The sequence below is a fragment of the Aspergillus ruber genome (genome assembly GCF_000600275.1).
Source record: "Aspergillus ruber CBS 135680 unplaced genomic scaffold scaffold00003, whole genome shotgun sequence".
Taxonomy (NCBI): domain Eukaryota; kingdom Fungi; phylum Ascomycota; class Eurotiomycetes; order Eurotiales; family Aspergillaceae; genus Aspergillus; species Aspergillus ruber.
In genome coordinates, this window is record NW_024467299.1 from 473,630 (window position 1) to 486,263 (window position 12,634).

A 12,634-nucleotide genomic window follows, 5' to 3' on the forward strand; every position below is an offset into this window, starting at 1 on the left:
AAGACTCATAAATACATCACATTTGCGGAAGGGGGGTAAAGAACCCATGTGGATCGACGAACGGCTATTCCTGGAACGAAGTTCTACCTGGACATGTAAAGGGAATCACTAGATTCGGTTCGAGGGAAAATGCGAGTGTATAGAGAGTCGCTCGACTCGGATCGAGGGAATGCCCGCTGGTGGGCTCTGGAGATAATCCGATCGGTATAGACACCCTTGGCCGTACCACCAACCACACTCCGGAGATAATCCTTGAAATCGGTAGGTTGGAAGTCAGGGTAGAGTTCCTTGGAGGTCAGGTAACCCAAGTACTTGGCAAAGTCGGGGGTGTTGTCACCACGGAGACCCCATGACAGCTGGTATTCGGCAAGATAGCGGGGGATGAACTTGACAGGGTCGAAGGGGTATGTTTCACTGGACTGCCTAGCTGCGAGAACCCGATTGTAGACCATTTCCTCCGAGACCTGAAATCAGAAATTAGTCTCAAGCCCATGTCACCGGGATTGGTCCTGCAACTTACATAGTTGCGGTTGATTTTCTCCTCACTGATCTCCTCGAGAATGTCGTAGATCTGGTTCTGGGTGACAACAGTGTTGTAGGTAAAAACCATCTTGTTCAAAGTGCGGTCATCGAGGATGATGCGGGCCATGTAGCGACCAATGTCTCTCAGGTCTGTGATGGCGGTCGGAATTTCACCGTCACCCACGAGCTCATTGTTGGCTGTGGTCATGGCGTAGTCGACCCGGCCAGATTCAAGACGAGGGTAGGAGAGCTGGTACCACCAGCCGACATCGACGATGGTGTAGGGCAGGTAGAGTTGCTTAATGTGATTGTAGACGGTTTCTTTCTGTAAAGACCCGAAACGTTAACATATGATGTCATTTTCGCTCCGGTCAGTGCGGGAGACCAGGATGGCAAGTGAAAAGAAGGTGGGAAGAAAGCAACCGGACGGATGTGGATGGACGTACCTCATCTCTTAGCCACATGATTCCACCGGCAGGGGCGACCGTGATGAAACCGCAAGGAACGAAACGCTTGACGCCAACCTTCTTTGCGGCTTTGGCGAGAGGGATCTGGTCTTGCTGCTCGGCCGGACCGACACAGCTAATGACAATGTCGATACCCTGGAGAGCATTGGCGAGGGCCTCTTCGGGGCCCTTCAGGTCACATTTGCGAATCTGGACACCTCGTTCCTGCAGAGAGACGATGGCGGGTTTCTGGACGGAGCGGTGACGGACGAGAGCATAGAGTTCCTGTAGAATGAATATGGTTAGTTCGATCAAATCATAGTCTTTTTTCTCCCACTTCGTCCCTTTCATTTTCTTGGGAAGTTGTCAAAGAGGGGGGTGTCATACAAAAACCGGGTTCTCCAGCAAACCGTTGGCGATGGAACCACCAGTTTCACCGGCGGCACCGACGAGCAAAACTCTTGTCCGCGACATTATGGGCAAGGAGAACAGAGAAGGCTAGAGTGTTGTGTTGGAGATAGAACCAAATAGTAGAAAAAGGTGGGAGTAAAGGCTGAAAGGGAGAGAAGGATGAGAGGGGAAGAGAAAAGAGTAGTTGGTTGGTGGCGGTTAAGGTGGTGGAGGTGGAGGTGGTGTGTGTGTGGTGGTGAAAGAGGAAAGAAGAGGAAAGAGAAAAGGAAGAAGAAGGTGAGAAAAGTCGTAAGACCGAAGCGGTAGTAAAGCCAGGACCGGCGGCGACGTTATAAATGGGCTAGAGTATTTGTAGTGTCCTCTTCTACAGCATTCAGACTGTCTCCCAAGGATGGCGACCCTCTCTCCACTTGAAGCCGGGCAGTGGGTCTAGTTGGGTTTTGCAGGTGAGATGCTATGTTATGTGTACTAGTACAGAGTAATATTATTCTCTATTATAAGTTGTATAACTAACCACTATATATATCTCTAACAAGGCTATTGAAATAAGACCGACTATGAATTCATTCCTCTTTCTCGAAAATCATGTCAATAATCCAGTGTCTTGTCGGTGACTCGAACCAGAGGCCAAAAATTGGTTACGTCATGGCTGCTCACGCTGCCCGGTCAGTCAGTCAGTCTTCAACAGGAAAATGAACAGAAGGTCGAATGGAAGCCTCTAGATCATCATGACCACAGGAAGTATTGGATTGGGTCATGCCATCATAGGTAACGGTCCGTATCGTCATGTCTTATATACATAGTGCACTCTCGGAGGACTCTGCTGCGAACATCCAACAATATACAGAGTACAAATTAGTAGCGATTGAGTCTGAATACTCCGATCGGTCAGTCTTTTTATGTTACGAACCCTCCTAACTGCGTCGTATTTTTTACTATGTACTATAGTCTCAACAGAAACCCCCACGTCACGATCTTCAGATCGGCAACTGGTCAGGGCAGGATGTAACCGTGTGGCAATGCCTCTTTAGTATCCAGGAGGGACTGTATTACTATGAAGGATTCTTGCAGACGCAATCACGAGGGGTTGCTGTACGTTGAAGCAATACCTGCTGATGGGGCACGTGAACAGCCACTATGGAGCGCATACAGAGCTCATATGGGGTACTGTACTTTGTACACTGAGTACATTTAAACAACCAGTTAGAATTTCTGCTTTTCAACCATGGTCAGATAAATTGGCCATCCCACCATAAATATCATTACTTGTCACCTTGTAATATCCTCAGATCCTTTGTTCAAGACTCCCAATGGTGGACAAAGTGGTGCTGTACATACACAGTCTCATTTTCCAAAAGAGGCTACTCCGGTCTCTTCCGCCAATGAGAGGTTCCATCGGAGAAAGTCGGTGTACTCCGTACACTGTCCTTCAAGGTTACTCTGTATGTATGGAGTATGGGAGTATTATGGTACTTGTATTCCTACTATCTTTATGCACTCAGCCCCGTCTGGTTGGATCCCCCAAAGCACTCAGTACGGGGTTATGCACTATGCCACCTCCAACAATTACCACAATACCAGAACCAGAGGCTCAGACAACCCATTGGAGCAAGCCACTCAGCTATGCCCAAATAAACTCAACGAAGCATTTCTTGACTATTGGAACCCCTGGTCTCCTATCCCAATCATTAGCCAATAATGGTTGTCATCTGTACGCTGACTGTTAGGGACAAGAGTTACTCAATCCGTTCCTGGCGTCGTGATACATTCCAACAAACAGCTTGGCCCGTGCTCCTCCAGACAACTTACAGGCAACTTTCAGGAATCTTGCTTACTCTTAGGGAGCAGTACTTTGTAGATGCCGTACCTATCCCTGGATTCCAAGAGTCGCCTATGGTGCGGAGAGCATTACTAGCCTGTGTTTCGGAATACCCGACCGAAGCCTCAATGAATACATGAGTAGAATTGGAGAAAATCGACAGTAATGGATGGAAGATGAATCTAAGGCAAAATGCTGCCATTCTACTTACAGGAAAGATAGACACACAAAGCATCATGTACTCTATACTGTCACACTGCAAAATATACAATGCCACTCGATTGCACCAGATACATATTCTAGTAAATTGATCATGATAATAAATATTGGTTAATATGAACATATCCATTGTGCCACTGAATTACAATAGTGTTGAAAATGTCATAGATCGCTTCCCCAGATTTTCTTCCCCGGACTGAATGATGCTCCACGCCGCTTGTCTGTTTTTGGAATTTGCTGCCTGCATGCCTCAGGTCACCTCGTCTTTGACCATCTCCCACAACACCCCACTATCATCATTTCAAACCATAGGACTTCTACGGACAAGCCTCAGAATCCCTTTTGTTGGCGTGCTTACAATATAATGTGTATTTGCCAGGATAACCTGTCAATCTCCTTAGTCACCTATCAAATCTCATCGGCATTTCCCCGAACCCTATCTGTCGGACGCAGAGCGAGCCTGATTGCAGAACACGACGTCAGAGAAAACAATACTCGAACAGACGACTCGAATTTACAGGAAAGATGCGGAACATTCCGCTCCGCTGTTGCGCTCTGACTAGCAGAGACGTCTGAGCTAAGATACTTCCCCGCAGATTGTCACGTCCAAGATCCGGGGTTGGAAACTCTGTTTCGGGTTTTTGTTGATATCAACGCGGGGAATTAGACAATATGGTGGCAGCGGACATATGCCGGTGTTGGGCATGGCCTGTTATTACTAGGGGGTTGGAAGGATGATCGGGGCTGACCTCTTCCCATTTCTCTCTCTTCTTGAAGGTTGTCAGTCGTCTTATCTTTTCCCCTTGTCCTACCAATGGCAATTTTGGCTGGAAGTACTCGCACTACTAGTTAGGTGGAAACAGACAACATGAGCGATATCAAGTCAAATCCCGACTCCAAAGCCAATGCCGCAGAGGCACCTACTATCGAACACGAGGAGTCCGCTCAAGAATCGAAATGGAAGACAGCAAAGCCTGCCGATGGCGATGTCGCCATGGCATTATTCAACGACCCAACTGACCTCCATGAAGACGTTGATCCAGCTGAGATGAGAAAATTGATATGGAAGATCGATTTCATGATTCTGCCGTATCTTGCCGTCTGCTATGCGTTCTTTTATATTGACAAGGTGAATATAGAATTGACTCAAGCAATTGGTGCTTGCTAATTGTATAGACAACTCTGAGTTACGCTGCTATCTTCGGCATTGTCGAGGATCTCAATTTGCACGGTACACAGTACAGCTGGCTCAGTAGTATCTTCTACATTGGGTTCTTGATCTGGGCATTTCCTACAAACTTTCTCATGCAGCGCTTGCCTATAGGTATTTCTGGGTCCATACACTGCTCATAAGAATACCAATAACATAGCTCGCCACTAGGAAAATACCTTGGCGTGAACATCTTCATGTGGTACGTCCACCATCGAATCCCATACAACGTCAACTGACCAGAACAGGGGCGTCTTCCTCATGATCCAAGCCGCATGCAACGATTTTAAAACCCTCGCCGTCCTTCGAGCCCTGGGAGGAGCTGCTGAAGCTTGCGCAGATCCGGGTTTCATGCTCATCACGAGTATGTGGTACACGCGACGAGAACAACCCGTGCGCATGGGTCTGTGGTATACTGCCAATGGACTTGGAATTGCACTTGGTGGCTTGCTCGGTTATGGTATTGGAAATATCAAGGGTGCTCTTCCTTCGTGGAAGTACGAGTTTATCGTGATGTACGTTGACCTGAATACTTGGACGAAGGCATGCTAACGAGTGCAGTGGTGCTCTCTGCTCAGCATGGGGAATTGTCATGTTCATCTTCCTTCCGGATTCGCCCGTCACTGCGCCGGGACTCGACCAGAGACAGCGTCGAATGGCCGTCGAGCGATTGAAGAAGAATCAGACAGGTATTGAGAACAAGCATCTCAAACCACGTCAAGTGCTCGAGGCTTTCTTGGACTACAAGCTCTACATCTTCTTTCTCTTGGGTATAGTCTGTATGTAATTGTCACTATCCCTCTTGGTGAAAAAGTCATATTGACCAATGTAACTAGCCAATATCCCAAACGGCGGTATCTCCAACTTCGGAACGATTATCATCCAAGGTTTTGGTTTTTCAACCCTAGTCACCACACTGATGCAGGTATGTCATCCAACTCCCTCCAACGATAAACCCATAATAATCCTCTCTAGATCCCCTACGGTGTCCTAATCGCTATCTCCATCCTCGTATGCGTCTACCTCAATGACCGCTTCGAAAACCGACGCTGCGTCTTCATCCTCATTTTCCTCCTTCCCAACATTGCTGGTTCCTTCGGTCTGCGCTTCGTGTCGGCAGATCAAATGGTCGGTCGCTTGATCTGTTACTACTTGACAGGGCCGTATAACGCAGCTTTCGTTATGATCCTGAGTATGCAAGTTGCGAATACGGCAGGCCACACCAAAAAGGTCGTCACCAATGCAGTCCTCTTCCTTGGCTACTGCACCGGAAATCTCGCAGGTCCATTCTTCTATAAAGATGCACAGAAGTGCGGCCCCCTTCCTTTGCCCCCAGCCAATCTCATATATACATACTTACAAAGAAAAACAGACCTCTGTATGAACTAGGCATCTGGTCCATGATCGTCTCCCACCTAATCGAAGTCATCCTGATCATAGCCCTTGGGTTCCTCCTGCGCTGGGAGAATCAGAGGCGGGATAGAATTCAGTCTCAGATGGAGGGTGGTCTAGAGGGGAGGGATTTGGATGCTACTGCATTTTTGGATTTGACAGATCGGGAGAATTTGAAGTATGTCCCTCTTCTACTTCTCATTTCAATGGGATGTGCTAACGGATTTAGCTTCCGGTATATATATTGACAAGTTAGTTTCTCTATGGGTGGCTATGCTTTGGGTTTCATGGTAGAATAGGTCCAGATTCTTCGGAGATGCATGAACAGAAGTCATTCTAGTATATTCATAGAACAAGAGAGAAGACACACGCAGTATTATACAATCACAGAACCCAAATTGCGCATCCAACCACAATCACCGTCTTTGCCGTCTCTGACCCGTAAGAGCCGACTTCTTCTTGAGATAGTTGGACACGATGTTTTCTACGCTTCTCATATCGTGTCTGGGTTGTCTGTAGCAAAAGTAATTAGCACCGACAATCTCAACCCATCATCAATATAAACCAAAACATACCTCATATAGTACAACCTCGCTCTTCTCTTCCTCTTCTCCGACCTCTGCACAATCTCCACACTCTGCACATCAGGACTAAACACCTTCACCCACATCTCAACACCCACTCTCGTCAACTCATTCCGCAACAAAAACGCAGTATCTACCCCGCGCAGCCGGATGCTCAAACACACGCCCGAAAACGGGTCTCCGTTCTTGAATGTTACGCGCAGGATGTCGCCCGGTTTCACGCTGCGAGGATTCCGGCGGTAGTCAAAGAGGGCTTTGCGTTCGCCTGTTGGGTCGAGGGTTGAAAGTTGGGATTGGGTTACGGCGTTGATGGGTTCTTTGCAGATGTTGCGGGTGCTGGCGGGTGGGGGGTAGATTTTGAGTTTTTTGGGGGCTGTTCGGGATAAATTGTCAGAATGTTCAATTGCCTAAGAGTATGGGCTGGCAATGGATGTACCTTGGTCAGGACGCAGTCGAGTCGGTAATTGCGACATGAACGACCTGGGCAGTTTGTTCGGAAGAGGTGCTGCGTCTGACTTCGGGGTGTAGGCTGTGGAGATAGTTCGACGACCCAGTATCGATTCAGGGGTTTTTAGTAGCGGCCGTAAGTAGCCTAGCTGCCGCATGATGGGTGATATGCTCGCCATGGCTTGTCCCGTCTAGCGATGGACTGCGAATTGAGTGAGGGCCGAAGGGAAATATCTTGAGGCGGAGTATTATCCGCGCCGGCAGAATTATCGCCGCCAAGCCTTGAATTTCCTGTTCGGGTCAGCCTCTCATCGTCTAGGAACTTTTTCCTTTTCGCTGTACCAGAAACGATTTGACGAATTCACACCCACGCTCTTATTTATTTATTTATTTTTTTTTTACCTGTGCGGCGTCAATTCGAGGCAAGCGCTGAGTGCTCTACTTACGGAGCGAAGAAGAAAAAGTTACAGCCCCGCGCTATCCAACATGGCCCAACGAGCCGTTGGCAGGCTCTTCCGCGGCCAGAGTTCTGGCTCTCTGCGCCCATCAGTTGGTTCTTTTACACAAAGGCGCAATTACTCGCGAGATGGTATGCTCTCCCCAATTCCAAGATGATTGCCTCGACGCTGAAGACTGGTAATGAGTGAAAAGCTATCCCGACCTTCCCCCCATCATCCTCCCCCGAACTCGACCAAGCCCTCAACCGCTTCCGCGAAGAACTCTTCGTCCCCTTCGGCTTAAACGAACAACAGCGCAGACTGATGTTCCGCCACAAATATGCAGACATCCTGGATGAAGAACCCGTGACCGTGAACATCGGCAAAGACGATGAACCCTTCCTCCTCCGACCCATGGACCCCATGATGAGGCCCGCAAATAAAGAAGCTATTGACACAATCGCGCTTATGAAGACGCCTAAGGATTTCCAGAATCTTGTTCCCTTCCTCACCGGTCTCCGCATGTCCCATCGGCACATCAAGTACGGCCGCTGGGAGTGGGTGATACGCCGGGCGAGCCAGGCGGATGCGCTGGGTGTGATTTTGGAGTGTGCGAAGCAGGCTGATAAGACTGGGCTTTATTTGAAGAGGAATACGCTTGTTCAGCGGTTGTTCTTTGAGCTGCACCGCAAGGCTCAGCGTGGGGATTTCCAGGACCCTGCACTCTCCAAGGCGCTGCGCCTGGCTACCCAGGCCATTACTCTTATGGAGTCCCCCGAACACACCCAGATGGACCCCAAGGAGGACCCGAAGCGGAAACCCTTCATGGTGGGTGTTTTGCTCGAACTCCACGCCGCCCGTGCTCTGAATTTGCTCGAAGGAAAGGATGAAGGTGACTCCGTGCGGTCATATGCTCTGCGGCTGCTCGGTACCTGGTCCAATGGCCACTTCAAGAATCTCGCCAAGACATGGCCTGAGGTCGATTTGAGATTGCAGGAGATTGTCCCTATTCACAACGCTTTGAAGCTGGCTTTGCAGGTGCTGGAGACTGCAGGAGACAAGCCACTGAACAATGAACTAAAGGGTCGTATGAACGAGCTGAACATGATGATTGCAAGGAGTAAGCAGATGGCGCCGGAGAATGTTAAGCAAAGGCTCGAGCAGCAGCCGACGACGGGGTATGAGCAGGCCGTGCTTCTACATCAGGATTAAATTCGATGGTTCTTCTCTCTTTGCTTAAATTGTGTTCTCATTATGTATATTACCAGCCAAAATAAGCTTACGTGTATTTGAAATATGTCTTCGGAAATGGATGTCATTTTGATTTAGTTGCTTCTTCGGCATATAGCTGGGAATTTGTGGTGTCTGCCAGGAAGCAGTACATGAAGACGAATTGGAAAAACAGATATGCTCAGATGTTGCTATATTCAACCGATCATGACAGAATACATGATAACTAGGAGACCAACTCCAGTGTGTTGTCTGGACGGAATCGTCCCTGAGCAGGAAGAGTGGTCTTCCCAGAGACGACAGCGGGGCCAGCGGCCGTAATCTGCGAGACTAGTTAATAACATGAAATGCTGATAAAAGATACAAGATGACTTGGCTTACCTGTCCCTCAACGACCCTGTCCTGCTTATCATCAATAGCGCTAGTTAAGAGAATCTCTGCACTGCTCAACGGACTTCCGAAATGGCTAGCTCCTTCAAAGCGTCTGTAATCGAAGACGTTGGTCTGAGCGACTGCACCAGCAACACCAGGGCCGGTCAAGGCGTACACGATACGAGCACCGGTGAAGATCCTAAGATCGGTCAATTGCTCAGAGGTCAGACGGACGTCCTTGTCTGTGTCACAGCGATGCGAGATGCATATCAAGCGCAGCTTGTCGAAAGAAAGTTCGGAGGTAGGACCCATGTTGCCAACCTGGTTGAGAAGACCGTGAGAGGGCATGTTTCCGGCATCCAGCTTCCGGGCTTGGAACCAGTGAGTGACCGAAGAAATGAGGCCGGTGTGTGGCTTCATGACCTTGCTGTGGTAGTTGGACATAGTGCGGGAAGAGGCGACGATGATGGTAGGGGACACCCCAACAGTAGCCAGGGCAAAGTCAACGCTTTCACCCGCAACGGAGTTGAGCGCAACAGATGCATTGGCGTAGAGTGCCCTTAGGACTTGGCACAGCGGGTAAGACCGGGAAAGGGAGTCAATGGACAGCACCAAGTCATTGGAGTCAAACCGTTGAGCACGCGGCAGAGTAGAGTTAAGCGCACCAATGGCCGCTACCAAGTTCTATCCCAAGTCAGTCTTTTGAACATAAAGGGAACGTAATGGCGAACTAACCTCTGGCTTAAAGTCAATGAACTTGCTCTCAGATGATGAAGACGGCCAAACAGTAGTCACACCGGGGGATGGCGACTTAGGGTCGTAGGTGGGAACCTCAAGTCCAGCCAGGTCCCTCTTCTCATCAACCAATTCGTGCCAGACAGTGACCGACAGGGCACCTTTAACATCAGCGGGGACCTCGTTCCAATCCATATGACGGCTTCCAAACTTGGCAACCCAGACCACTTGAGAGAGCTGCTTGTTGCCCTTGGCTACAGTAGACAGGTCAAGAGCACCAGCCTCGGCGATCAACGCCTCGGCCTGCACCTTCTGCAGATGCGTTGACAGAACTTCAGGCTCGAGGTGGTGAGGCACAATGACGACTCTGAAGCCATAGAAAGAACCGGCTATATCACGACTTGTTAGTACCAGAACAAAATGTAGGGCAACTGTCCGAGTACGAACCGAAGATAGAAGCCAGAAGCTCAACGGAATCAGTTAAACAAACAGCAACCGTTTTCGCCTTTACAGCCTGAAAGTGGTGACCGATGACGTTAATTTCTTGGGTGATTTGGTCCAACGAGTGTTCAATTGCCTTCCTTCCGAGCACCGTATAGATCTTGCTCTGCTTTCCGGAAAGCGAGCCATCTTCGTTCACCGCACCACGCACGGCAGTCTTCCAAATGTCCCGTAGATCACCGTTTCGTCCAGCGCTCCATTTCGGTGTTCCGGGATCCCTGACATTGAGACCAGACCTTAACGGAAAGCCGTATGGTGTCTCTAAGCTCCGGAATGGCGCGGATTCTCCCGGTTGTCGCACAAAAGTTTCAGTAGATTGACGAGCGAGAAGAAATGGATGGATGTCCGGATCTTTCGAGGTAATGAGCGAGAAAATAAGGAAAGCAACAATGCTTCCCGCAATGACAGTCGAGTAGATATTCCAGTCAGCTAGCACATCAGCTATTAAAGCGTCCAGCTTCGCTAGCAGCGGCGTTTCCGAAGCCATTCTGCACTTGATCGATTATTATCAATAACTGGTATACATGTACAAAGCAAAGCGTAATAATCAAGTAAATATTTTCCCAAACAGACAATAATCCTTAAGATGACACCTAGGAGGGGCAGTTGCCTGTATATAAACCCCGAGGTGGAGAGCTTCAAGGCGGCTGAGGTCATCCGCCTCAGCGCTTACATTCACCGCCCGAGGACCGGCAAAATCTGGCGGCAATGGCGTCTGTTGCAGTGAGTGACGGCGTGCACATCACCAAAACAAGCACCTCCCACACGACCTCTAATACTAACTGCCCACTTCTTGCCGCGAGCTGGCTCTTTCCTCTTTGAGTACAGCTAGCTATGGTCCTTGTCGACTTCAGGTAGGTTATCAATACAGTCATATCATCACACGTAAATGTAGCTACGTGTGTGCGAAACAAGGACAAAATTTCCACAGGTAAGTTCAGCGCAAGTTTCTTAATAGGTAAGTGCTCGCTCTTTTCACTCTTCTGTATAATGCGATCTCTGTGACTTACCACCTAGCTAGCGCAGTTGTTATTTTGCTTTCTCTTTTTTGTTCCCTATTTTTTTTTGTAAATCAATGGCTTCGCAATCTCTTCCCTCGACCCCTCGACCAGGATCTACTCCTATTCCTACGCCGGACGAATCTCGCACCCCAGGCAAATGGCGCCATCCCCATCTCAATGAAATCGTGCGACGCCAGAATGCGACTACCTTTGGCGATCATAACGTGAGAAGGCTTGTTTGGAATGGTGCAGCTTTAGCTGCGACCTGGTTTTTTGGGGGTACCTTCAAGTCATAGTGAGTGGTCGCATGAGACCAATCTCTCGCTGAGATCATTGTGCTGACCGAGGATTTAATAGTGCATCTGGTCTGCGCATTTTCAGCGACAATCCCACTTACCCAGATCTCTCGTTGCTGGGCTTACAGCTCTTCTTCGTTTTGAACATCTTCGTTGCATTATACCCCGTCCTCCGACCGAAGGATGACCTCGTCGATATTCCTCTGACTCCCACACAACGCTCGCTGTTGGGGCTGGACCCTTCCGCTTCGCATCATGCATCACCGGGAACTACCTATGTTACTCCACCAAGATATCGCGTTTCTGCATCGCGCACAGCGAGCCCAGCAGGCAGAAGTGCGTCACCATTGTCGGCGAGCGCGAGCTTTTCGGGACAAGGAGCTTCATCGGGGCCAACATTCTCGCCTTCAACGAGCCCATTGCTCTACAAGGCAGTGTCAAATGGTGGCAGGGAGAACACACGGAGACCAAGCTTCAGTTCCTCGACGGGGCTTGGTTCATCTGGATTTGGCACCTCCGGATTTAATGCCTCTGGATTTGGTGCCTCTGGATTTGGTGCTTCTGGATTTGGTGCCTCCGGGTTTGATTCCTCGTTCGGATCATCCTCTCCTTTCGGTCGGAGCTCTCTGAGAGAGTCGCATTTTGGACCCCCGGCAACTCCGTCACCCATTGGAGGCAAACGCGTGAATATCGGATTGAGCAACAAATGGTTATATGAGAGGAGTAGGCGGTTATCAACCAGCAACGGGGCGCTTTAAGTGGTTACTTTGCTTTGTGAGTGTTCTTCGTTATACTGCACGCGGGGTGGGGGCCAGGCGTAAATTGTGTGTTCTGTTATTTTTTTTTTTTTTTTTTTTTTTTTTTTTTTTTTTTTTTTTTTTTTCAGAGAAACCATTATTCCATCTTTTGGATCAGCGACTAGAAATCAATTCAGTTAAGCATCTTTAAATTACAATAAAAAAAAAAGTACGTTAATTTCCCCGTGTTACTATGGGGAAGTACATACTCCGCA

The 12,634-nt window shown here is 48.9% G+C and overlaps 7 protein-coding genes across 7 annotated transcripts; 4 read left to right on the top strand and 3 right to left on the bottom strand.

Moving 5' to 3' along the window:
- Positions 1-83: 83 nt before the first annotated feature.
- Positions 84-1,442, bottom strand: EURHEDRAFT_447960 (aromatic alcohol reductase; the record flags this gene model as incomplete). Its single annotated transcript, XM_040783704.1, has 4 exons — positions 84-464; positions 521-847; positions 969-1,253; positions 1,356-1,442. 4 exons carry the CDS (start codon positions 1,440-1,442, stop codon positions 84-86), a joined length of 1,080 nt encoding a protein of 359 aa, XP_040642162.1.
- Positions 1,443-1,964: 522 nt separating this feature from the next.
- EURHEDRAFT_399764 (uncharacterized protein) lies at positions 1,965-3,078 on the top strand (the record flags this gene model as incomplete). The annotated part of the gene is made up of 5 exons (XM_040779955.1): positions 1,965-2,044; positions 2,183-2,266; positions 2,440-2,471; positions 2,669-2,821; positions 2,882-3,078. 5 exons carry the CDS (start codon positions 1,965-1,967, stop codon positions 3,076-3,078), a joined length of 546 nt encoding a protein of 181 aa, XP_040642163.1.
- A 1,038-nt stretch (positions 3,079-4,116) lies between these two features.
- On the top strand, positions 4,117-6,267 carry EURHEDRAFT_383621 (putative MFS allantoate transporter; the record flags this gene model as incomplete). The annotated part of the gene is made up of 9 exons (XM_040779584.1): positions 4,117-4,546; positions 4,594-4,741; positions 4,799-4,829; positions 4,876-5,142; positions 5,189-5,406; positions 5,464-5,552; positions 5,603-5,937; positions 6,000-6,197; positions 6,249-6,267. The coding sequence occupies exons 1-9, from the start codon at positions 4,286-4,288 to the stop codon at positions 6,265-6,267; spliced, it is 1,566 nt and encodes a 521-aa protein (XP_040642164.1). The 5' UTR covers positions 4,117-4,285.
- EURHEDRAFT_528401 (mitochondrial 54S ribosomal protein bL19m) lies at positions 6,257-7,317 on the bottom strand. Its single transcript, XM_040787059.1, has 3 exons — positions 7,040-7,317; positions 6,595-6,976; positions 6,257-6,532 (listed from the first exon to the last, which is right to left on the bottom strand). Exons 1-3 carry the CDS (start codon positions 7,227-7,229, stop codon positions 6,436-6,438), a joined length of 669 nt encoding a protein of 222 aa, XP_040642165.1. The 5' UTR covers positions 7,230-7,317; the 3' UTR covers positions 6,257-6,435.
- Positions 7,318-7,536: 219 nt separating this feature from the next.
- Positions 7,537-8,699, top strand: EURHEDRAFT_383623 (uncharacterized protein; the record flags this gene model as incomplete). The annotated part of the gene is made up of 2 exons (XM_040779585.1): positions 7,537-7,639; positions 7,702-8,699. 2 exons carry the CDS (start codon positions 7,537-7,539, stop codon positions 8,697-8,699), a joined length of 1,101 nt encoding a protein of 366 aa, XP_040642166.1.
- Positions 8,700-8,873: 174 nt separating this feature from the next.
- On the bottom strand, positions 8,874-10,953 carry EURHEDRAFT_212957 (uncharacterized protein). Its single transcript, XM_040777981.1, has 3 exons — positions 10,272-10,953; positions 9,825-10,213; positions 8,874-9,773 (listed from the first exon to the last, which is right to left on the bottom strand). Exons 1-3 carry the CDS (start codon positions 10,810-10,812, stop codon positions 9,048-9,050), a joined length of 1,656 nt encoding a protein of 551 aa, XP_040642167.1. The 5' UTR covers positions 10,813-10,953; the 3' UTR covers positions 8,874-9,047.
- Positions 10,954-11,400: 447 nt separating this feature from the next.
- Positions 11,401-12,380, top strand: EURHEDRAFT_399769 (uncharacterized protein; the record flags this gene model as incomplete). The annotated part of the gene is made up of 2 exons (XM_040779956.1): positions 11,401-11,621; positions 11,684-12,380. The coding sequence occupies 2 exons, from the start codon at positions 11,401-11,403 to the stop codon at positions 12,378-12,380; spliced, it is 918 nt and encodes a 305-aa protein (XP_040642168.1).
- Between the last annotated feature and the right edge of the window lie 254 nt (positions 12,381-12,634).